This window comes from Metopolophium dirhodum, chromosome 4, assembly GCF_019925205.1.
Source record: "Metopolophium dirhodum isolate CAU chromosome 4, ASM1992520v1, whole genome shotgun sequence".
Classification (NCBI taxonomy): domain Eukaryota; kingdom Metazoa; phylum Arthropoda; class Insecta; order Hemiptera; family Aphididae; genus Metopolophium; species Metopolophium dirhodum.
Window position 1 is genome coordinate 37,313,773 of NC_083563.1, and position 27,974 is coordinate 37,341,746.

The 27,974-nt window shown below is 31.5% G+C and overlaps 1 protein-coding gene across 1 annotated transcript; it reads right to left on the reverse strand.

The window, feature by feature from the left end:
* Window positions 1-414: 414 nt before the first annotated feature.
* On the reverse strand, window positions 415-27,966 carry LOC132943777 (molybdenum cofactor sulfurase 3). The gene is made up of 13 exons (XM_061012873.1): window positions 27,713-27,966; window positions 25,861-26,017; window positions 15,240-15,379; window positions 12,746-13,052; window positions 11,733-11,984; window positions 9,654-9,930; window positions 5,340-5,461; window positions 5,049-5,231; window positions 4,474-4,706; window positions 1,979-2,182; window positions 1,005-1,114; window positions 810-926; window positions 415-729 (listed from the first exon to the last, which is right to left on the reverse strand). Exons 1-13 carry the CDS (start codon window positions 27,768-27,770, stop codon window positions 529-531), a joined length of 2,361 nt encoding a protein of 786 aa, XP_060868856.1. The 5' UTR covers window positions 27,771-27,966; the 3' UTR covers window positions 415-528.
* Between the last annotated feature and the right edge of the window lie 8 nt (window positions 27,967-27,974).

Genomic DNA, 27,974 nt, shown 5'->3' on the forward strand with positions numbered 1-27,974 from the left:
CAATACTTTTTGATTGACATTGGCAATGGTGACGAGACGCATAAACTTAAATAAGTAACGTGGAAATCTGGAAGTTTCGGAAAGCCCTGGCCTGACACCTAACCACCAATACCATGACTTAACGTGACATTAACCTGGGATTGCGAGACTACTTTATCAAGGTTTTATTTTGATTTGACAAACCTATATTTATAACAATATAATATACACACTGTCCACTGAGTACTTACCTACGTAATATTATCTAGGAATGCTATCGTTATGGGAGGCAATTTGATTACGCTCTGTTTGGGTGTAAAATTCTAGTGAAAAAAATTGCCACTGCCTAGATTTGGTAGGCAATTTGTGTGCTCGCAAAATTAATCATGGCAATTTTTTTTTAATCGCCACATTAATAATAATAAATTATAATAATTGATGGTTAAAAAAAAAATGCTTTTATATTCCCTTATTATGACATACAAGTTTGTCATGTTATAATATTGTTCATTTAAAGTTGAAACGAAAATTACATTTTATCCTAAAAAATCAATTTTTTTTATTGATGACAGTGCATTTTTGGCCCACTCGTATTTTACATTTTTCGGTATCTTCGCGTTTCATATAGATTCCGAAAATGGGTTTGCCTTCCCATTTGTGTTGGCTCAATATGGACAGTGGCTTATAAATGCTCTCCGATGTATCCTGATCGATATTCACCATTTTGCACCTTTCGCAACCAGAAACGAACTGTGGAAAAATGTGACATTTATGATTACATGCTGCGAGTAAAAAGAAATATAATATTTATAAAGAATTGTCTGCCGTACTTGAAATTTGACACCTCCAATATCCAACTGGTCCCAACTTAATTCGCCAAATGCTGGTAGACTGTTGCCAGAAATCAAAAAATTACCTCGGAATCGTAATAACAAACTATCCTCATCCTAATGATTCGATATATTATGGTTGTTAATAATATTCCGAACATTATAATAATATCTAATTAATAAAATTCATTTTACTATTTCCGTTATGTTGTTTTCCATTTCTTGCTGTAACCACTTGAGCGTTGACTGTGTGGATAATAGATACTGACATTGATTGGCACCAATTACCTTTGGATCTATCTTTTCTAAAGTCCATACAATTAAAATTAAATAGTTGGTACGTAGTAATCAGTAACAATAATACCTATTATTATTATCATTATTATTTTTTTTTTTTTTTATTGAGCTTGAGCCCGGCAACTTTAACCTAACCTAACCCGGCCATTAGCTGTTTTGTTTTTGTTGGTAGGTTAGTAGGGGGAGGAACGGTTAATAACACCTTATTATTATTATTATTCATATACGATTGTTTATAATGTTTCATTAAATGATTTATAAATGGCTATTTTGATATCCAGTCAATTTTAGGTACGTGTAGACTGTTACTACAGGATAATACCTACCTACATAACGCAAAATAACTATCGGAAACGTTCAAAAACAAAAAAGTTAGTTTTACAATTCAATGAGATTGTTAATAAATAATTGTTATATTATTTATTTAGTAAATTATGAAATTGTGATGGCATTCTTGAGATAACTTTTAATTTTCTAGTGTCTGTATAATAATATAATTAGGTAATATGCATAGGTTTGTGTATTTAGTATACAGGGCGATTCACCAAGCATGTTCACCCCTTCCATTTTTTCATTTAATTATGGATTTATTCAGATTCTGATTTTTGTAATACTTAAATATATTCAAAACATTATTTTTAAATTCTTGAATATTTTTTACTTTTCTAAGAGTATCCTTTTGTGATACAAACTTGTTTTTCAAAGGAGTTGAGAGTGCTTATACAGTGAACCACTCTCTGTACAATATAACTAAAATGTAATAAAATTGAACGAGCGCAATTTCGTGCCTTGATTAAATCATTTGTCAATGCTTTTAGACAACATTATAATATTTTGTTTGACTTGACCACTGAGTGAAGGAATTAGTTTACCATAGCTGTTGACTGCTGGAGTGCGGCTAGTGCACCTAACGAGTCTTAACCCAGGCCGATCGAGGTTCCAACTGAGCCATTCGGCCACTTCGTCGCCGCAGTCGATTCCTTCCAAATGTCCACCCCAACATATTTTTCCCGTTCTCTTGGTGTCACTGTGTTTTGTGTCCAGTGGAACTACCATCGGAACTTCATCTTCGTTTTCTGGAATAGAAGTAGAAATATTATTTTATTTGTTTTTAAGGAAAATAGTCAATAATATAATGTTTTGATTCTAATGGTAAAATGTTTTCATCAATAAATAACAATGTCATTGTACTGATTGGGGTTTCTTGGAAATTCTGGTATCGATCAAGGCCATAAATGAACAAAATTTCGGGGGTCAAACATTTTTTCAATATGGATACTTTACACTTAACATTTTACGTTCAAAATATAAAACTTTTGTTCTACTTTTAAAAATTTTGTGTGGGGGTGGTCCAGACTCCGGACTACTCTACTCCCCCCCCCATCCCCATTACCAGTTACGGTATCGGTTGTGCATGTGTAGATAGTAGATACCTAGCTATTGAACGTGTTACAAATAACAAAATTGTGATGTCATACATGAACATAAATGGGTTATGTTGGGTGTACCTATATATATAGGTATTTTAAGGCTACATTTTGTCCGCGTCAAAAATAACTGTACGGCCGCTGTTATAATAGTTGTGAGGAAAATTAGTGGTTAAATATTTTAAACTGTTTGGTATAATACTGTGGTAACGTGTTGACCACTCCATTTGATAAACGGATACCGTAACTAACCTAACCTAACCCCGGAATACCGCCTTTACACGTTCACTATAATATCTATCAGTGATAGTTTACAGACTGTAAGTGTAACTTGTTTTTGCATTTTTCAATACTGACTGACGACTTTTCTTCACTTAATTTGTCTATAACATTTTTCAAACCCTCAAAATTATCGCAATTAAATACAGCGGCTTCTAGCCAAGTTCCCCATCTAGTTAATACGGGTTCTGGAGGTAATGGAACATTGGGCAATATTTCTTTGTACACCTGGACATGATATGGCGCTTTTAAAAATACTTTTTTTAGATTACTGATTAATTTGTTCACATTTGGAAACATTTCTCTGACCTTTTCTGCAACCCTGTTCATCGTGTGAGCTACACACGTAACGTGAATTAAATTTGGGTAGAACACTTTAAGTGTATCACCGATTTTTGTCATGTATGGAGCTGCATCCGATAACATTAACAACACTTTTTCGTCATTTCCACCCAACGGCCATAATAATTTTAGTCCATCATTGATAAACCGAGCAACAGTGGAATGATTAGTTTTTTACAACATTTTGCATGTTAGGAGAAATGGGCGAGTCTGAGTATTTGATTTTAATATTCCCACCAGCAAATTTCCAACATAACGACCGTTTGTATATGTAGTTTCATCTACAGCAATCCAAATATTATTTTCACCAATTTCATTTTTAATTTTCGTTTAAGTATTATAGTAGCACGGCTCGAGATATTTTTACGTAACGCACTTTCATCTGGTATATTATGTTTGCCAGTGTATTTCTCTAAAAATGTACGAAATTGAGGAACTTGCATTTTATACCAAGGTATATTAGCTGCTACTAAGGCTAGACACAAATCTTTGTTAAAATCATTTAAGTTGTTTTCATTGGGAGTAGCTTCTGATAAAAATAATTGTTTTGATGAAGTATTTAATTTACGTTTTAAACCATTTTTGTGGACATTAGTATGTACATGTTGTGTTACCTGTGATTTTTTGGTGCAAGGAATATTTCTGTCACAAACTTGACACAAAATTGTTGCACCATCTGTCGTGAAAATCGTTTGTTGGTTATTGTACGACGAAATCCATTGAGCAAATAAACTTTTTAAACGGCTTGAAGTTTTCGGCATATTTGTTTGTTATAGTAATATGAGACGAGTGGAAAGACAATAGTATGTAAGCAATAATGTATCGCACTCAGATATCAACACGAGACGCAACGGACGACTAGTAGACGACGAATAGTCGTGACAGCCAACGAAATAACCGATGTGGTATCGCAATCGATAAGGAATACCTGGAGATTAATTTTTATTAAACCCAGAAATAAATCATTTAGTGAACATTGTATTTGTCAAAGTGCTGATATGCGTGAAATATGTTCATTATATGCCGATGTTAGAAAAATATTCTTTTTTATGCAAAATAAATTGTTTCCTGTGAATTCTGTGTTTCATTATGAATCGCAAAGATTTCTCACTCCCATTTAACTGCATAGACTAGAAACTAATATGTAATATCATAAAAATCCTACCTCTATCTATCACAATATAAGTGTAATAATGACATGTCAGCTATATTTATTAGTATATTATCAGGGTGCTGCAGTGCCAGATAGGTTTATGCCTAAAAAAAAACCGCAAAATACAAATAACTACCAGGTTTGTGTTAAAATGTGTTAGATTTACCGGCGTATACGAGGGTCATGGTTCCTTTTTGCAAATCTATATAAGGCCGGACCAGACAGAGTTTCGGATCTTCCATTTGTGTCATACACACTCCCGACGTACTGACCACCATCCAGTTTCGGTCGTATTGAAACCCGTACGATTCCAATTGCCATTCCTTCGTTTCATATGCTCCGCAAGACTTGATCGGAAAAACAAAAATCCTCGACACGTGCAAATCCATTGTATTGTACCTGTACAGTTCGATAAAAACGAAATCGAATCATAATATAATATACAGGTATTGGACCCAAGTTGGTGAGTGATATATGAAGGACATTTGTTTGAGTATCGTTTTTGAGGAGGAGGAACGTGGCTGGCCACCTGGACACGTCCTTAAGTCTTAACACTTCAACAGTTTTAAACTGTAAGAATAATCAGAAAACAATTTTTGGGCATTTAAGGGGTGTGGGTGGATTATCTTAAGCCCCTTCGTCGGATGATTAAATACATATTCTGTAGACTACCAAAGCATTATGTCTGTACTCAAACAGCGTTCGAATTAATTTGGAAATTAATTAACAATAGCCCATTACTCGTCGACTGTGTTCTGTTGCCGGTACACGGGTTTGACCGGATTTTTCTGCCAGAATTGTTGGACAAGCGTATCGTAAAGTCTATCAGCGTCTGACTCGCTGGACTGGTAGCCAAATGAAACCCGAACTGATCCTGTCGGCCGTCCGTTAATAAGATCAATGTGATCGCCGCAAATGTGACCTCTGTAATAATAATAAAAAATATATAAAAGTACCTAATGATGATACTGATGTATAATAGTTGACGTCCAGTTGTAATAATATATTAAAAATTCGGTTGTGGATACTCACATCACCTCTTGGTTTCGTCTCAACTCCTCGTCTGTATGGCCCAAATGCGTCTGACACGCCCCGGGGTTGCAAAAACAACCCACTCGGAGTACTATACTGTGACTACTGGCTACGTATTTTACCTGTAAACGACAATTGTTTGAATATTGAACGATGTATGTTGTATGAAACAAACAAAACACACAACACGAACATATTATTATGAATATATAGGTATCATACATTAACCTATAGGGTCGTCTCCCTCTACCTAGGAATGGGTGGGTCTTGGTATTTTTAATTTATTGTAATATTCACAATATATAATAATATATAAAAATTGGAAATTAATCTTTAAATAAAAATAAAAACGTATATAACTACGCTGTTAAAAAAAATTTATGAATTGATCAATGATGTAGGTGCTGTATTAAAAAAAATGTACCTCCTTCACTCACTTATCGAGTTTGAGTTGCACCATTATTGTAAATAGGTACATTATACATCTTGGATTAAATATAAAAATAATATTTAAATATGATACTAAATGCATACACATTATAATGACACGTAATTACGCATTATTATATTATATTTTGCACACGATCTACACTTATCATTTTTAAGTCAGTATAGCGGCCAATATTTAATACTAACAATGATTAGGTATACATACTTCATGTGGACTTAATCCTAGAATATTGTATATTTCAACCATGGTAATATAATTACCTATTTACTAATGAGAAAATTATAATCAACAATCAACACTTAACATATCTAAGTCTAAGTAGGTATAGGCTAAATCGACATTCATAGATCTTAATACCATTGATTTTAAAGTAAAAATTCACTAAGCTCGTCAAAATCATCTACTCAATTAATATTTGTGTTTTTGTGTCATTAACGATAAATGTGATAATACATCAGAAAATTATTTAAAATATTATTTCCGGTTTCACTTGTAGCTTTTATGGTTTTTTATTTTGTTAAATTGCTTTTCATTTAATTTAATAAATCGATTGTGTTTTTTACTCAAAAACAACAAAGTTAAAACCTATAATTTATATTACCTATGTATTATTGTATACAATATGTTAAGATGTATTAAAAAAACAATAGGTACCTATTGTTGAACGTCCTCACCCTCGATTGAAAGAAACTCCTCGTAAAAATCGCCCGCCGCAGCGAAGAAGGTCGTATCTCTATTTTTCCAAATTTATTTATTTTTGTCAAATTGTCATAATTTTTTTTGTGTAGTTCCCGCGAATACGGTAGTATCTGAATTTTATTGTCTTTGATTGTTTTATGCGCTACTATCAGTTTCGCGGGAACTACACAAAAACAGATATGACAACTTGAAAAAAAATAATTGTGAAAACAGAGATACGACCTTCTTTGCTGCGGCGGGCGAAATTACTTATATTAAATTACTAATTTTAAATTAGTTACAGTAAGAGCAGGCCCGGCTCAAGGGGTAGGTGACATAGGCCCATGCTTAGGGCGGCACTTAAGCTGCACATTAGTAGGAGGGCGGCATTTTCAAAATACTGATAGTATTCTATTGTTAAGGGCGGCAAAATTTGATTTTGCCTAGTTCACCATTTTCCCTTGAGCCGGTCCTGAGTAAGAGTGTAAAACTACAGTATATTTTGCGGTTTATTGACTTAAAGTAGGTAGGTAATAAATTAATGTTGTAAACATGACGTTTTAATTAAAATAAACGTTTACTTTTGTAACTTACTCGTTATTTAATGATAGGAGGGGGTACTATGTTTGGTAGGTACCGAAAAATATTTAACTTTAAGTTTTATGGATTCAAGAAAAACAAATAACTTTTTGTAAATATTTAAACTAAGAGTATACTCGAACAAATAAAATTACATTCAATTAAATACTAACCAATAATCATATAAGTACCTAATTCTCAGTGTTCGGAACTCGTTCACGTTCACGTTCGTGTTTTTTCAAACGAACGCGTTCATTGGGTCGTTTATTTAATTTTTTTTTTATGAATCGTTAGTCTGCAGTCAATATAAAAATTGAAAACCCATAAACATATACGACTCAAACAAAAAATAAAAATACAATTTATGAAGTATTTGAATTAATTTTTAATATCTGACACGTTAATTGAGTTACATTTTAGTAAGGATTCCCTAACGATAAAATTAAGCGAATACTAGGGTACTTATTATGATAAACCGATTAGGTTTATTACAAATTCGTGGAAATCATAATATTATTGTTGTTGTATGTCTAGCCGGTGTCACTGGAATTTCACGTATTTAATTTATATATTTCTTTAGTTATAATTATCATAATAGGAAAAATGAAAATATTATTAATTTAATATAATTAATTAATACATTTTATACATATAATATTTGTTGAATGGTAAATAAATTGAACGTCTTAAAAGTCGATCAAATTCGTTAAAAAAAATAAACGTCGTTCACGTTCTATTTGCAAAAAACGAGTGACGTTCAATATAATATATGAACGTGAACGCGTGAGCGAACGACGTTCTTTCCAAACATTGCTAATTATAATGATTTTGTTTAAGATAAAAGTTTGTTAAAATACAACAAATTAACAATCAGTAAAAACCTAAGCTGTTACATTAAGGCATTAAAACATTTTGTAATACCTAACTAAAAACAAGAACAATTTTAAATTCTAGCCAAAATTTGTTTTTTTATAAATTAAGTATTATTGACATTTGTTTAACTTACCAGTACTGCAATTTATAGACATTTGAATTGTAATATTTTGTATCGAGCGTATAATATTATTCACCAACTATTTCAAACAACGCAAGTCTTTTTAAAGGAACACATAAACACTGCGCTATTATTCTTATCTCGTAAATCGTAATAATAAGTGGGAATGAAGAGTTTGAAAAATATTTCCGTATACAGAGAGATCGTCTTTAAATTAATTATTGAACTACTTAGTAATAGTTTTATTAAATTAAATAACTTTGTAAGTTTTAAGATACCTAATATATTTACAAACTCATTTATTTTATACATTTATCGGAATATAAATATGAAATATTATATAAATTATATTAAATTACGGTATACTAACATACAGTGTTGTGAACAATAACAATCTTATCTTTACATTATATTTTTGTTAACAGTTCAATTACTGCGTCGCTGATAAATGATAATTTATATTAATTGTTGGAGGATCTGTTATCGTTATACATACATTAATAAACATAGATATGGCGCGGTTGATGTCCTCAGTCACAAAACCTGTTCTGAGTGCAAGCACCGCCCGGTGTCACTAGTTCCCGGATGGGTGACCAGTGACCATCCTGGTTTTAGTGACAAATCCTTGCCACTTATACTAAACAAACCAATAGTACCCTCCTCCGTTGTAAAAAAACCAACCTAAAAATAACTTTCACCCGATGGCCTATGCACCTAGCAACGGGTTAATAAATAAAAAAATAAATAAAATAAAGGCCTTTACAATCCGGGAATGACTTGTTACATGCTGTATATCATTATATAAATATGTGAACAATAATAATTTTATCTTTACTTTGCATTGTTGTATTGTATTGCATTGTTCCGTCGTTGATAATTTATATTAATTGGTGGAGGATGTGTTATCGTTTTACATACATTAATAAATATAGGTGTGGCCTTATACTAATAGATGGGATACGGGTGGGTAGTGCGGTCTTTCCTAGCGTGCCAGCAGTGATGCCATTCCTTGCGACCAAAAACATTGTTATTAACACTTACCATATTATAATTATAATAATTATTATAAAATAACCTTTATCCAATGGCCTATGTACTTAGCCACGGGTTAATTAATAAAAAAAAAATATCTTTGAAATCCGGGAATGACTTTTGTTACATGCTATATATTATTATAAAAACATGTGAGACTAATAATAACCACAGTTGATAAACTATATTAGTCGCATAATAATATATTGTTTGAGAAAAAAATAATTACCCGATAGGTAGAGGAATGCCACATTCTAAATAATATGAAAAATTCATATCGTTTTGAGCTTGTCACTTGATTGTATAGAAGTACGCCTATTATAGACTATAGATGGAGATTGGATATTCGTCATCCGGTCATCGTATAACCTAATATTATTACGGTTACCAAAATAATAGGTACCTACCATCTATCACTATCAAATACTTAAATATAATTTATTAATTATTCGATTGTTCTAACGGGGAGTGAGATGATTTTTTACCCTCGATTCTCTACCGCGAAATAAAAAAAAACCGAAAACAATCCGACGGACCGCTGTTGCAGAGGCGCCAGAAATGTCACTGTGGGTTCACTGACCTCGTTGTAGCCGACGTAATCGCCGTTGGCCCTCAGCACGTTGAAGTTCACGACGCCGCCCTGTGTGCTTTCGCACCGGTACTCCGTGTCCGTGTACGTCCGGAACACCGGAAGTCCATTTCCGTGCCGTGCCCCAGACATCCGGCCGTACAGGTACGCGGCCAGTCTGAACGTCCGCCCGGCCACCTCCCGCATCGGACCGGCCAGCGCGCGCAAAGTGTCCAGTCCGTGGCCGACCGCGATCGCCGACAAGAAGTCCACCGTGCCGTCTTCGAACCTGCGGAAGATGCGTACTCACACTCGGCGCTTATATATGTGAGAGGCGGCTCCAGTTTAGGGGGAGGGGGTGAGTCATAATTTTCGGAAAATTTCGATTTTTTTTTTTTGTAATTTTGTTTTTAACAGTATAAAATTGTTTGGAAATACAGCTTGGATGGGCCGCGGCCTCTAGCCCCCCCCCCCTGGAGCCGCCCCTCATATGTGTGAAGTAGGTACATTCCAAAGCATGCAGTTAGGTATATATGCGCTTTATTATAGTTATTATTAGGTGTTGAAAAAATTATAATAATAAATCGGAGAATTGGTCACTGTTACAGCCCACTGGTGTATTATGGATGTACAAGTAATACGAACCGTGATGTTTAACGTAGGTATAGGTAAAAAAACTTTACAAAAACCACGAAGTAAAAAAAAAATAATGCTATCATTTATATACACCATTAAATGTACCACTAAATATCTCAGCCCGATAATCTTAGATTGAAATACGGTTTGCTGCAATAGGTAAGGGGTACTGAAGTACACATTTAAGGACAAATTTCCAATTTTTAACTCTTGTAATATGCGCATGCGCAATACAAATTTTTTTTTTAAATTACAACACCTATTTTTGTCACCGGATATGGATAGATTATTTTATTCTAAGTAATTTTGATCCATTGACCATAGTTCTAAAACTAAAATTGAATGAGTTACAGCTTTTGGAAATTTTAAAATAATTAAATTTTTTCGATTTTACCTAAAACATTACACGCTTGAATTTCATACAAAAGTAAATCATTTTTGAACTAAAATGAAACGCATTTAAATAATTTAATACAAAATTACCTAAAAAAAAATGTATAGCTAATTTAAATTTAATTAATTTAAAAATAAATTTACCAACTAAATTGACAATGACGTTGTAATTTGCGTTTTTATTGTGCGATAAAAGTTATTGAATTATTTCCAGTTTTATTATTAGTACTTTGATAATAGTACATTATTTCTAATTTTATTCTTAGTACTTCGATAATTACTGTCGATATTGTTTGATTGTCAAAAATGAACTAATGCACGTTCAGTATTGTACGTTCACCGATGACACTTATAACTTTTAACATAATACTTTGAAAGATTTTTCTTTTTTTCTTCTTTAAAATGTTAAACAATAGTGAAAAAGTTGATTGAAATGTTAAACAATAGTGAAAAAGTTGACACTCACCATAAATTAAAATCATATCAACTTTTTCACTATTGTTTAACATTTTAAATTTTGTATTAAATTATTTAAATGCATTTCACTTTAGTTCAAAAATGATTTACTTTTGTATGAAATTCAAGCGTGTAATGTTTTAGGTAAAATCGAAAAAATTTAATTATTTTAAAATTTCCAAAAGCTGTAACTCATTCAATTTTAGGTTTAGAACTATGGTCAATGGATCAAAATTACTTAGAATAAAATAATCTATCCATATCCGGTGACAAAAAACAGGTGTTGTAATTTTAAAAAAAAATTTGTATTACGCATGCGTATATTACAAGAGTTAAAAATTGGAAATTTGTCCTTAAATGTGTACTTCAGTACCCCTTAGCTATTGCAGCAAACCGTATTTCAATCTAAGATTATCGGGCTGAGATATTTAGTGGTACATATTTTAAAACGGGACACACTGTATATTAAGCACCTTCCACAAAAATTAACTGAAAATTAGTCAAGTATTGTGTTACGTTTTGTGTGACATAAATTCCTATAATATTATACTGACTACTTTTAATTTAGTTTTAATACATTATACTAATAATAGGATAGGATCTTACTTTTCATGAAGATTTTTTTTTAACACGTGATGGCGATTATGTGCAAGGACCACTTCAACCGTGCCTCCACCAAAATATTTTTTCCGACGGAGAACCGCCGCGGCTGTTTTATTACGGACCAACAGCGCTCCTAGACCGGTTGGATAACCGAACATTTTGTAAAACGAAACAGTGACAAAATCTGGTGAGTATTTTTCCAAGTCCAGATGGTTAGTGGGCACGTAAGACGAGGCGTCCAGAACTGTAAACCATCTACACAAAGGTTATAATGGGTATTATAATTTATATTATCTTATATTAGGTATGTGATTATTTATATCAATATAATGTGAATTATAAATCATATTATGGATAATAGCCAACTATAGGTACCTATATGTTACATTGTATGCCAAGACAGAAATTTTGCCTATAATACAATATACATACTTCTTGTAGTAATAATATGTATTAATTGAATATTGAACTATGTCTGTTTAAGTGATTATTTGATTTTATAATAAATGATGTACAGTCATAGACTATAGTTGCTTTTTATGGATAAAAATATAGGTATTAAGTGAAATGTAGAAATAACATTTTTTAAACCAAATAATATATATATATATTTAATATTAATATTATTCCACATGCATAATATATTCAATTATTGATATATTTTGATTTTCACTATGTCAACTTATATCCACCGGTAATACAATATAATATAAGAGACAGTGGCTTGGCATGGCGCGTTGGCGACTGGGAGTAAGTAACGGTCACAGCTACTAGCTCCCGGATGGGTGACCACCCAGGTTCATAGTAGTTAAAAACCTTGCCACACATACACGTGTTTGCTACCTACTGTAACAACTGTTAAAACAATCGTAAAATCAACCTACCGTACCAACCTTACCCCTACAACAGCTAATGGCCATAGTCGCCGGGCTTGAGTTCAATAAAAAAAAAAAATATAAGAGACATACTAATATATTATTATTACATAATATTATATTTTTACTAATTTTGGTTACCTGGACTTGACACGATTGCCAGTATATTGGTCAAGCGCGCCTTCCTGGCACGTTTCGATCCATTCCAAAGGATATTTCGTACCAGCAAAGTTGGACTGGGCGGGAAAGGCGAACAGTGAATTTCTGGAACACACTGGACGATTTTTTTTTGCTGACGAATGTGGCATCTTGTCCAAAGCCTCGTGAGCTTCGTTGCGAGTCAGACACAGCAGATTCGCCATCGGAGCCAACTCTCGCATGCCCAACACTGAAGTGTGATTGTCTTCAGTATACGCGAAGGTGCTGCCCCGCGACCGGCAAACTGAATCTGTGGGTACAGTTGAGAGAATGATACGCAGACATCGAAACTCGAACGTCATTTTAAATATTAAGTAAAGAGTTTTGTTAACGAAAACAAGCAAATGTTGTCCAAATATCATATTGATAGACATTCAGCTTACTATTTCGATTATGCTAGTCCAGCCGACCATTGTAAGACAATTATCATTGTATATAAAAAGTAATTACCGCTATCAATGAGATTGATTGCCTCTATTTAACTCTGCGATAGTAAGTTGGACGCATGCGAAAGTTTAAATGGCGATTTTCCACGGGACTGCGAATTTAATGAACTAAAAAATAAAGAAATGTGCACCAAACATTCCAAGATATGCGAACATAATACGCAAAATAAATTCACGATTATGTTTAACTTTTTTTTAAGTTACCAATAAATAATATATGCATAAAATAATATCAAAAATGCATTGGTATACCTTCCTAACCTACAGTCCTATAATGACCATCTAAAAAAAATCGTTTGATCGATACAATATTAATATAATAAAATTTTAAGTACAATATAATACCTAAGAAACAAGTTACAACAAATCCATATTTATTTCGCTAAACATGCAATAATAATGATGAATAAAAACAACTATGCATTAACGTCTAAAATATGCAAATAATTCGTATATTTTCAATGTGTTGAATCAAATTTGTTTCTTACTTATTTTGAATTCAGATGAAATGCAAAATCATTTAATTCATCATATAGCTGGTGAATGATGGTCATATTATTATGTTTAGTATTATCGTACGCATATTATGTATCGCGATAAATCTCAGTTATTAGAAGTTCGGTGCAAACGATATAATATTTTTCTTTAAATGTAAAATATCTGACGCCGTTATCATACTTGAAATGGAAGTACCTACATACTACATACCATATATAATATATGTGTGCAGATGTGTTGAACGCATAGAATTTTGTATTTATACGTGATTTTGGGTGACTGATAGGGCGGTTTATGCCGTTTATGGGTATCATTCCGTCGCGTGACATTCATATTAGACGCGAATCAAATTATATTATCGTTACAACACGTCATATTATACTATGACTTTGAGATATGCGTAGAAATGTGTACGATGAAGCGAGTGAGAGAGAGATATAGATAAAGATATGTCTCATTCCGTACATCGTTATAATAATATATGTTGATATATTCTGTCGTCAGCGCGATGCGTCAAGTTCACGTGTAGGTATATTATTAAATCGAATTAAATCAACCGGCCACACTCATGTATTGCTATTTTCTAGTAGGTACACTATGAGGCACTGCTTCAATATTACAGTAATTGATGACCTTTTTCAGAGGCGATAATGCGTTCCATATTTGAGACGTTCTCATTTGACATTTGACATTTTTTTAAATTACAACAATCGATAATGTAAGTTATACACTTTGACGCTGAAAAAATACATTTTATTCGTCACAGATAGAATTCATCTTTTATATGATTACCTCAAATTTAAAAGATTAAGTCATTCGTCTGTTTTGGTACACATTATATGCATGTAATAGGTACACAGCTGATCTAAATGATATATTAATTGTAATACCAGTCATCGAGTAAGTATTTGAATTTACTTGGTTTTTATTTTTACATATATTAAATAGGTATACGATTTATTGCTATAATTTCATTTCATGACATTATAAAATAAATTAAAGTGATTGAGTATTTATTGTAGGTTATTTATTACTTAGAAGGGCAGGCAATTATTTCATGATTTGAGGACTTTTTAACGAATTTTTATGCGTTTAGGGCAATTTTTAATATTATAATATTAAAGACTAAGAACTTGGAAAATCAAAAATTAGATTCAATTTGAGATTATATTTGATTTTGATCATGAATAATTGACCAATAATACGTTTTGTACAAACTCGTAATATTATATTATAAGAAGATTAAATTAAATTTATCAAAAAAACTCAGTACATGATTTATTAGAGTATAACTCCAATTGAAAAATCTTTTAAAAAATTCATTATTTTTAATCGAGTTCATTATTGATTTTTTAGTGCCCATAATATTAGTAGTAAATATTTTTTAAATCATTAAAGTACGAACACTGCCTAATTACATTATCATATTGCATTATCGAGCCTTTATCGATCGTCCATCGTCCTTTAATATACGTAAAAGGTCGTGATCTCACCTACACCGTCCTCTGCAGGTCGGTCGCCGTCTTCGTCGTCCCACGCGAAACATTCGGCTACGGTCTTCAACGCTCCGGTGGCACCCGACGTGAATACCACGCTGTACTTTTCGGGTCCAGTGTTGAAGTGTTCGAGGATCCTGGGAGGGGACGAGACAAAAAAAACAATCATGTCATTATATTAACGCACGGTTGAACGATTATAATTTAAGACGAAGGTTTAATACAATAATATATAATATAAACTAAAGTAAGTAGGTACATATTATTATATTTAGGCCCCCGGCGGCCCTCCCCACATAACATTTTGGGCCCCTGTACTAAATTTTCTTAAAAAATAGGGCGGGCCCTATCCAAAACTTCCAATCAATACAACCTATTACAAGCGATACGGGTGTCTCATACCCGATTTCTATAGATATAAATCAATGGTTAATATAACAAAATTAAATATAATAAAATGTTATTAATTGATACCCATATTATATTATTATATATTATTTATTATAACCGTAACGTCTATAAAGTAGCAACGAATATATATTATTGAAATGGGCTGACTGAAAATAATTCATTATAATAAATTTGAATTTGTGAAGTAGCCCACTCCTACAGTATCTAGATAATTACTTTTTTTTTTTGATAAACTCGAAACTAATTTCATTTTTAAAAGTAGATATTTCATACTTTTATTTTTCCGTGATATCGAGGACCGGAGAAGGAACCAAGTTTGCCAATACTTCTCCTCCGGCCCCTATCGTTTATTGAAACGAATCAAATACATCCTATTTTTAGAAGTGGTAGGCCAGTCTCCTACTCACTACTATTACAACAACAATACAGTTATATTATGACAGTGCGAGAGCGTCTACTCACCCAAGGTTGCCTTCGGCTATACATAGAATCTTAACTAGGGTTCGGGTTTCCGAGAACCGGTAGTATAAGATATATTTCATACTAAATAATACCTACTCCTACTCTATTATATATTTTGTATACAGCATTTTCAAACACACATAATATTATACTCTCCAAACACGCAGTTATCGAAAGTTATTTAAATTGAGTTTTGGAAAATACAGCAAACTGATGACTTTTATAAAAATTATTCACAACCTTTTCTGTATCTACAATAATATCAGGTACCTACCTTACACATAAAATAAATATATTATTACCTATTGAAAGTTTGTAAAACAATTCAAATAAACACATATTATACAGTTGGGATAATAGTATAATACCCATTCAATCAACTTGAATTGAATCATTGTTGTTAATCGGATTTTAAATGAGTGTGTAGTTAATTAGTTATAGGTTATAACTTTATAAGTAGGTAGGTAGTAGGTACGAGGTTCCTATTTATTTTTTTTTGAAGAGAGGAGAAGTAAAACCACATTTTGCAGGGTATACTTCTCTTCCGATCATCAAAACTTTAAAGCTAGCTACTTAGTGAGCTATTAGTGAGTAAATTTAATAGGTAATGTTCTATTTATTTTGAAAAACACTCAATACGCATATTATAGTGCATGCCGAATATGCTTTTTCGTGGTCAACGGTCTTAACTCTTAACACGAACTACTAAGTAAAGGTTTTAAGGTGATTTTTTTTTATTCATTAACCCGTGACAACTTATTAGGCCATAGGATGGAGGTTATTTTTAAGTTGCTTTTTTACTGTGTAGAGGGTACGGTTGGTTTGAACACGTGTATGACGTGTGGCAAGGATTTGTCACTAAAACCCGAGTGGTAACCCATCCGGGAATTAATGACACCGGCCTGTGCTCACTCAGAACACGTTTTGTAACTGTGGACAATCACCACGCCACACCTCCGGACACTAGGTCACTAAGTTGAATACATCGTAGTATTGTACATTAAAATGTATATATTAGAATTTGGATTTCAATAATAGCATTTTTTGTCTAGAAGAAACTTAAATTAAATTTTTATGAGCGTCTGAAATTTATATTTTTACAACATTTGATATTTACTCGATTTCTCATGTAACAATTTTCTTATTTTATTGTAATTAAAAAACAAATGACTGTAGATACTTGAAAATTTCACTGAATGTTTATATTAGCATTTTCTATACACCATAACATGTTGAAAATATTTTGACTCTTTTTGAGCTGTTTACGGACATTGTCAGTTTTCAATTTTTAGTTTTTTTTTCTATAAATATCAATAAATTTTTATTTGTTGGGTAAAAAAGCGTGAAAATTTAATATAAGGCTCCTGATATATCGTTCTAATAGCAGTTGAAAAATATTAAAAATACATAGGCACAGTTTTTTTTTATAAGGATTTAAAGTTCGAATTGTATCAAAATATATCAAATTTAAAATTTAATAATTATTTTGTAGTAAGGATTGAAAATTTAAAACAAGGCTCCACGTAAATAGGTTATATATAAATTACTTTATTCACAATAATATCATCAAATATACTTGGTAAAATCATAGGCTGACTGACCGTTTTCGCTCAGAATCGTTTTTCTTATACAATGATATTATATCATTGAATTCAAATTTAACACCATCCATTACAGTCACCCACTTGTAACATACTGTACAGCAGAGCGACATCCACTAATCCACCTTTTTTTATTTCTAATATTAAAATTTCAGCAGAATAATAAAATATAATTTTTAAAAAAGTCGGGAAAGTGGGTGTCACTCTGCTGTACAGTAGGTTACTAGTGGTTAGGTTGGATTGTGTTAAATTTGAATTCAATGATATAATATCATTGTATAAGAAAAACGATTAGATTCGATCAAAAAAAATTTAAACTTTAAATGCTTAAAACAGCTCAAGACGAGTCAAAATATTTTGAAAATTGTATTAAGTAAGTATATTACTGTATTGGGCATTCCATTCCAGAAAAATATAAACTAGAATTTCCTAGTAAAAAAGAGTATATAAAATTGGACGAGTGGGAACCACTCTGATGTACATTAGGGCTGTAAATTTAATGCACTAAAAAACCTTAAGAAATGCATTAAAAATGTCAAAAAAATGCACTTAAAATGCAAAATATGGAATATAAAATACCAAAAAATTATGGTATAAAATTCACTTAAAATAGTTTTTAATTTAATTTTTATATTTATATTGATATTATAGGAGATTATACATTAGTACCCACATTACATTTTACATGTATAAAAATGTGTTTATACTTTATTTAATAAAAAAAAAAATAAAATAAAAATATTGATTAAATTTGAATTTGGTATAATGCTATTCACTTGAAACATTTTTTATGTATTTATTTTGTTAAAATAATAAAACAAACTTAAATATATTTATTTACGGGTGCCTTATTCATCTTTAGTCTTTACTATTGCATTGGATAAAAAAAAAAAACAAAAAAATGTTTTTCAAACATGTGAATTGACGGAATTTTTGATTTAAAATACCGGAAAATGAACTTAAAAAGGAAATTATAACCTAAAAATTCAAAAAAATGCAAAGTAAAAGTTTCATAAATGGCTTCGTAGTTCAAATTATGTACTTACAAAGCTACGTTTTACAATCACCAAAAAAAAATGCACTTTCATACAAATTCACAGCCTTAGTCATTAGGTATCGTGTGGGTCACTGTATAATATAGATGTGTTAAATTTGAATTCAATAATATAAAATCATTGTACACGAAAAACAAGTGTAAGAATTCCCGTTTTTCCTTAATTTTTTTTTCCGGCGTTTTTGAAAACTACTGGGAATATTAAATTTTGACTTTCTCAATGCACCAAGTAGATTCACTTTCCCATCAAATAAGATACTGAAGTTGAAAATCGAAGCAATATTTCGTCTACTCAGTCACAAAAAAATAAAGTTAAAAAAAAACACACATCATTGGTAAATCAATACATTGCTCCGCTCAGAATCTTTGATCAGAAAATGTTTACGCAAAATCGGTATAGTATATTATAGTATTTGGATACACTCACTGAGATAGATAATATTATTATGTTATAACCTTGAAGGGATAATGGAAAACGTCGCGTAAACGGTAATTACGAATACTACCGGGATGGCGGCGATCGCGTCATGGTAATACTAGTGGAGCCACTAATATTTGTATTAGCCCGAATAACTTCATCACTCTCTAGCGGCGAGCCGCTGACCATCACCGAAATCACCGATGACAACAACTGTGAAAAGAGCCCTGAGCTGGTCGCACCGCTAGAGGATGACATGTTAAAAGGCGACGACAACATTATCATATCGGCCGAGGAGGACACCGGAATTGAGCCGGCCAAGGAAATCGAAGAGCAGAACAGTTGTGAGCCGACCGGTGGGCTGGAACCGGCAGAAGCTGCAAGCGGGATACGCCTTCCACCCCTACGAAACCGGTTGTCTACGGGGTGGAAATGCGTGTCTTCTGCTCGCTGTGCTGCTGCGGATGCCGTCCGTAGCTCAGACTGACACTGCCACATTTGGCCGAAGACGATGGTGATGCAAAGGAGGAGAGGATACGAGAAAGAGCACGGAAGGTGCACGGCGGCATGTCATCCACACACGTTCTCCGACCACCCATGGCGCGACGGATTCGCGGGCTTAGCACGCTCGGTCGTCGTTGACGCGCGAGACTCTCTGGCGGGTTGACGACCGCCCGTCTGCAGTTACGGTCACGACGAGCGACCGGTTGCGAGAACGTTGCAGAGGTGACCAGTAGCCTAACTCTGCATATCAGCACCCATTCGCCATCTCGTATCCTCCCCTCCTGATTTATTGTGTCTCCTGTCCGTCGTATTTTTCTTTCTTTATAATTTTAAGTGTTAAATATTTCACAAAATGTTGTTTTGTTATTTTATACACTAAATTCTTTGCCCCCGATTCTTTTTTCGATGGAATATTAAATATTCCTTTTTTGCAAAATTTTTCCCCTTTTCGAAATGTATTATATCTATTTGTTTTGGTTCAATTATAATAATTTGTGAACACAAAAAATTATTTTTTATTATTATTTTTATATTGTTCAGTATATAAATCAATTGTTACAGGTTTAATGACTAAAAATCGTTAAAACATATAAATTCAACAAAAGACTCGCTGATCTAAACTATAGAGTATAATGAACATTGACTATTATAGGCATTAGATATACAGTATACATGTTACACGAATACCTATTATAGGTATATTCATATTATACGGGTGATACCACAGTTCCAAGAAATATTTAAACCACAGACTATATGAAATCATATTTATTCACTATTCTCATCTAGTCTGTGTTTAAAATAACGCATAAAACCAGCGGATACGGCAAGGATAGGTATAATATAAACTGTACATTGTGCGAGGGTGTTAAATAATAATATGTATTGTGTAGAATGTGCAAAAGTCAATATAATCGAATTGTCGAATAGTTTAAACAAAATAATATCTAAAACCAATTCACTTCTTAACACTATGGGAAAACTTTTAAAAAACTTCTCCTCTCCAGACTGAAAACACATATTATGTCAAAAATCGGGCTCGAACAGTTTGGCTTCCGCTCCCAACACAGCACAACGTTTCAGCTAGGTAGTTAAATTCATTGACAATATCACGGACAGCATGAACATAAGACTAAAAACTGCCGCAACTCTGCTAGACATTGAAAAAGATTTTGATAAGGTATGGCACGAGGTCTCTTATTCGAACTTTTAGTAATTCAGGTACCTCATCAAATAGTCTCCATTATCAACACCCAGACTCATTAGACCTGGAGTCCCTCAGGGATCCTGTCTTTCCCCTCACCTGTTATCTGCATATGTCAACGACATGCCAACCATTCAAAAGGCAAACATTTTGATACAATTTTCTACGCAGCAAGCAAGAATAATTCAGGCACAATTACAATTTTGCAGTCTCAAATTAACATTGCAATTCAATGGTTCCATCAGTGGAAAATTGCCATCAATCCAACTAAGACCACAGCAATTATGTTCAGCAACAAACAGGTCCAAGCTGATGAAATTATCAAATTTGGAGATACTCCTATCAAATGGGAAAACAAAATTAAATACCTAGGAATCATTATGGACAAAAATTTAAATTTCTCTTCCCATGTACAAAAACAGAAGGTGCGAAATTCCCTTTATTTCCACTATTAAATGTACGTAGCCCTTTATCCATAAATTCAAAGTTATTCATCTTTAAAACCTACATCAGACCAATCATCACCTACGCGGGACCTGCATGGACAGCCAACATATCTAGAATCAGCTGGTCAAAACTCGAGGCACTTCAATCAACCACCCTACGCCAAATCACAGGGTTGGACTGGTATGTACCAACGACGACCAGCATAACAGCCAAAACGACGATAGTCGGCCACGATTCGATCCAAGCTCGAATTGCCAAGACCGTCACCACATAGCCACGCCGCTCGCCGACGACGACGCCAGTACACAGCCCGGCACTAAGAGTCCCACCGTATAGTAATACGACGACGAGTCGTTGATCCACAGCTGACGACCACACAGCAGTGTGACAGCACGCTCAGAGGATATTGGGGAGCTTTTCAAAAATCAACACGAATAACATCCGTATACGAGAACAATTCACACGATTCCGTTTTCGTATACAAATCAAAGTATACTGCCGGTAGCTGATGCCATTATTAATTAAGAAAAATAAATCAATAAAAGTATGCTAATATTGTAATATTGTAAAATATACCCACTTTGATCAGTCAGGCCAACATAATATAATATTATATGATATAATTTTATCAAAAACAAAAATCTGGTGATGGACCCCAATCAAGGAATTATGGGTATGGAACTGCCTAGACATGAATGGTCTGTACTAAATCGTCTTCGAACAGGTCATGGCCGTTGCGCTGATATGATGTTTAAATGGCGACTCCAAGACAGCCCAGCATGCGATTGCGGCAACGATAGACAAACCATAAATCACATAATAAAGGAATGCCAGATAAGGAAATTCAACCAGGGCATCGAAGGAATCCACGCGATAACACCGGAAGCAGTAAAGTGGATAAGGGAACTGGACGTACACTTGTAACCTGTAAACTGTAACGCATTGTTATGTCATATTATATTATATATTTATAAGACCTTAACCTTTCTAATCTAAATTTAGTTAAATTATGCTTTACGTTTATATTTTATTTTATTATTTTATTGTTAATTCTGCTGTAAATGATTTGTTAAGCCATACGAATAAATAAATAAATAAATCTAAAACGTCAATCATTAATATTTTATTAAATCACTTTTTATTTAAATTATTCTGTATGTATGTATAATACTGTGTGTAACGGAGTACGACTTAAACGGTCCTTTTCAGGACCCCTAATAACCAATAAGCACACTCAACAAATATAAGACGCAGTTACAAATATCCGGTTTTATTCAACAAAGTTTCAACGTATGACGAGGAAAACCTCACCGAGCTAAAGACAACCATCAGATAACGGTGCGACGATGAATCGTCATACCAACAACTTACAACCAATCAGCAACAGCTATAGTGACCCAGTAAATTATCCCAGTTTTATAATAATATGTAGGTATATCCGCACCGTATCATGTGATGCAACATACATTTAATACTAAATTCATAAAAATAAAATATAATATAATCAAAATAATAATGGAATCAAAATTCAAAACAATTTTTTTTTAACTTAAGTTTTATACGTATTACTAAAAATGATTTGTGTGTATTATTAATTTGTATTTAAAAGTTTCTTTATATCTGTGAAACAAATTAGTATAAAATGGTATACAAGTGGGTCACTGTAATGGATGGAGTTAAATTTGAATTCAATGATATAATATCATTTTATAAGAAAAACGATTCAGAGCGAAGACGGTCAGCCTATGATATTATTATAAGTATATATTTGATGATTTTATTGTGAATAAAGTAATTATTTATATATACCCTATTTACATGAAATCGTGTTTCAAATTTTCAATTCTTAGATATAAAAGTTGAACATTTTATAAATTTTTAACTACAAAAAATAGTTATTGAATTTTAAATTACATAAATTTTTTCAAAATTCAAACTTAAAAAGCTTATAAAAAAAAATGTGCTTATGTATTTTTAATATTTTTCCACTGCTATTGTAACAATATATCAAGAGCCTTGTATTAAATGTTTACTTTTGACTCCCCCCCCCAAATACCAACTAGATTCACTTTCCTATCAGAAAAAATACTGTTGAAGAAAATCCAAACACTTTACTGTCATAAAATGTGGTGACAGAAACGGAAAAAAAATTTAAAAAAAAAATATACATCATTGTAAAATCAATACATTCATCGCTCCGCTCAGAATTTAAAATAGTAGTAAGTGATAAAAAAAAAAATACGATGTGTAAAATTACCTGTTAATTATATATTTTGATTTCCAATTACTTACTAGAAAGTATATTATTTAATAATAATACGTTTATTATAATACTTCTATGCTATGTAGGATTCAATTGCATATAAAAATAAAATATTTTATACTATTTTGAAATAAACAATAACAAATAATTATTATTTTAAGTATCACAATTCACTACTAATTATGCAGTTTTAATTAAAACCAAAACATTATTTGTTAAACTTGTATCACTATATTATTATATATTTTACTGAAATGGCATTTTCAGATCTCTGAACACTTAAATTATTAACAGCTCCGTACTTGAAATGTAATTAAAAACTTGGATTTAAACAGAAAATTGATGAAAACATTAATTATGAAATACTGAAATATACCTAGGTACTTATAATTAAAATATACACTCTTAATTAAAATTTTTAAAGATGTATTGGTGTATTCAGAAAAATTTCATTTTACTGAATATATTACTTAACAAAATTAAAATTAAGTACTAAACACATTAAAAAGTTATGTACCTAAACAAATTATTGATATACCAACGAAAATAGGAGAATATTGTTTATTTATTCATTTGGGTGAGAGTTTGTTATATCACATCAATAATCAGGTATAATAAAAATCATTTTTTATTTCATTCATATACCTAATTGATATTATAATACCAAATTATCTTTAACATTTCGGAACATTGACATCATGATGTTATTAAGGATGCCATGATGTCGTGTAAAATTATTTAAAATATTATACTTTGTAATATGTACATTTTGTAATTACCTATACTTATTATTATTACCTACATATAATATGAACCTTCTATAACAATAGACTTTACAAAAATGTTCTCGGAGTAAACTTTTAAACGTAATACTGCAGTTTCTATGTATAACCAGTGTTCGGATTGGATAAGTAGTTTTTTATCTAGATAAAGATAAAGATAATGCAACTCTAATGTATCTAGATAGATATAAAAGATAACTTAACTCATATTTATCTAGATAAAGATAAAGATATATACTTTTTTATCTAGATAAAAAAAAGATACTAGTATATTTTAAATTTGTTTTAAATTGTTGTATATTTTAGTTGGGATCTAGGAACATAATAATAATAATAATGGTATAAATAAAAATAATTACATTATTTATAAACCATAAACTTGGTTTGAGAATCTGCATAAATATTTAAAATGCGTTTGTACAATTTCGTGATTTTTATCAATAAAAAATGTATCTAGATGAATTTATTTAGATTAGTAAAAAAAATATCTAAGATTAACGTTTAGATACCTTGTAACTATTTATCTAGATAAAATAAAAGATGAACAAATAATTATCCAGATACATTTATCTAGATAAGTCCGAACACTGTATATAACTGACTAAAAATGTAGGAGATAATAATAATAATATGATGTACCTTTTGCACATCATGGTTTACAACCAACTAAAGAAATTCTGACTTTTAAATGGTGTATAATACACGATTACGTTCATACGGATTTAAAACGAATTAAGATGAAAGCTTTTTTTAGGAAAGTGCTCAGTCATGTGTAAGTAAAGACGTATTCCGCTTCGTTGTCGATGAACGAATTTTACGAAATTCAAACTCTACTCCAAAAGCTTTGTCCCACCGTCATTTGTCTTTCTAGTGCGCTAGCTAGCTGTACACTATTTTGTCAGCTCCACAAGTTGTTTATGTCATCAACCGAGGTTTGCACGACTGATGACTTGTCTTGTAATTCTGGCGCGATAATAAATGGCATCGTTACCGAACAATATCCTTTTGTCGTTTAAACGTTGACATCAGATTATTCTAAAAATAATTTATTAACTAATATTAACTACTGCCTCAGTCGAGAAGTATGAAAATGTTGTTAAAGCCTTAAAGAGTTACTTATTTTACAACGCGTAAAATAAGTACCTAAGTTATGAGCTTCGGTTTCTAATAACTATAATAATATGGTATTATTATTATGCTCTAATATCGTTTTACGACGTTCGTATTTTATACCACCCACCAACCTACTCTCATTTATCGCATAAATGACAAATGTATAAAACAGTTTTTCTAAGATGCTCGCTATATATAGGGTAATACGTATTATACGAACACCAAAACATGGCTGGTGAGCCATCAGCTGCTTAAGTTTTTAGTTGAATTTTATGTATCATTATGACAGATGACATAATGTATGTTATTTCATGTTAACTTAAAATTGCTTAATCATTCTCTTAATAATATTTACGTACTTAAATCGAACACTATTTATGCGTTTTTCGCAAGTTGCCGACGGATCACCAGTTGAATGAGGATTTCCGTACAAGTTCATTTTCAGATCTTTCATCACGTTGTTTATTTGACTGTCAGCGTACAGTGCCGAACCCACGTGGTCCAGATAACAAATTCCTTTAAAACAACATCGTATACTGTAGTAGTAGGTATATATTAATATGAAAAATCTTGGTAAAAAATATGGTAAGTATTTGGTTGGATATTTACAGAATCCTTATGACGTTAGGTACTATCGTTGAACGACGTGTGTCTCGTGATGTGGGTCCGTTAGGATTTAAGAATAGATAATATTTAACTCGTGAATATTTAAAACGTCAAGCGTATGACTTAAGTGTGACTATCACGTTAGGTATATTAATTAAATTTATATTACAATAAACTAGCTGTATTACGTCCGAATTCATCCGAGAAAATATGAACAAATTATGAAACGTACTTTGGTGGAATGAATGAAGTCAACTTTATGAGAAAATCGATTGAAGTGTACTTTAACCGGGTAAAAAATTAACAACTATATATGTAATCATAACACATTACACAGGTCACAGACGACTTTTAACAAGGTTAAGTGTGTTGTTTCGTAAATTTTTTTTTATTATGATTTTTTTGAATGATAACATTGGTACATTTTTAATTTCATATTCCTAAGCAGAATATTTTATTTAGTGTCCTTCGATGTTTCAAAATCAGATTTCTGACAAGGAGCTTAATAGTTATAAGTATCTATTTAAAGTTTATAAGGACGGACCGGAGTAGCAAGACCAACATTTTTCAGCTCACCACTCACTCAGCTCGTCATAAGTCATAAACTCATAATTTAAAATACTTAAAATCATAACTACAGACTACTCATCCAAAATTTGATTTTTATACATCGAAACATCGAAGTACTCCAATAAGTATTCTGATTTGGAATAAGAAATTACAATTAATAGATGTTGTTAAAAAAAAAGTTAAAATTTAAAAAAATGATAACGATAACAAATAGTAAAAAAAAAATGATAAGCAAATACAAATGGTAAAAATATACTAACGTCTTAAAATTATGTAAAAAAAATTTTAAAAAACGTTTTTTACATTATGACAAATTTATTATTTATCGTTAAATAGATCACCCTGTATTTCTTACAATACTCCAAGGTCAAATTTAATTACTTCTTATTATTAATATGAACCAATTTAAATAATTGTTTTAAACGAACTGTGATTGGATATAATATAACTGCGACTCTATTAATTGTCTTAGTGATTTATATTAGATTTGCCTATATTTGTATTGGATGTATAATATCATATCAAAATGGGTTTTGGTCAAAACAAATGTTATAATACTGATGTACCTATATTGTTAGGTAAAATAAAGGAATCGTATTTAAATTAAAATTGTTCTATATCGACTAGTAATTGTAGATTCAATCAGTAGCTTTATATATTTTATATAGTCGAACTATATATATTATAATACATATATTTTTTTCAAGCGAATTTAAATATTTAATTTTAAAGAGAAAATAAGGTATAACTAGATATTAGTATTCTGCTAACGTTTTGTTTAATCGCTATAAATATTGTTTCAAATAACTTTCTGATGAAAAAGTTAAAAGTTAAGACTTAATTAACCAATGCAAAAAAGCAACACTCGTTTTTTTTGTAAATATAAACTTTCATTAAATTTATATATTTTTTTAACTTATGAGTACCTATATACCTTTAAAAATAACATAATGATAAGTAAACAAAAATGTAAGTTTGGCAAAATATATAGTTAATAATTACAAAAGTAACGTTTGTTTCATTAAAATGACTTACCTTTCAATCTACTAAACTCGTTCTTTATTAGCTCCGATTCATCGACTTTTGGAAGCATTCTTTTAGATATAATGTAATAAATAAAGTATTTTAAATTAATTTCTTAAGCCAGTAATTGATTATCTTTATTTATTTATTTATGATTATCCAAATGGGTAATACTTAATGTTAATTAATAATCAAATTAATCATCGTAATCAAAGAAATGCAAATAAAAACAAGAATATAGGTACCAGCTATACCTATAATATTATGAACTTAT

Coding starts and splice junctions, on each gene's coding strand:
- LOC132943777 (XM_061012873.1), bottom strand. CDS start 27,770: ATGCTTCCAAAAGTCGATGAATCGGAGCTAATAAAGAACGAGTTTAGT. Junction 11,985..12,745: donor GGCAATCGTGTCAAGTCCAG/GTAACCAAAATT, acceptor ACCTTTGTGTAG/ATGGTTTACAGTTCTGGACG. Junction 927..1,004: donor AAAACAACATAACGGAAATA/GTAAAATGAATT, acceptor TCGAATCATTAG/GATGAGGATAGTTTGTTATT.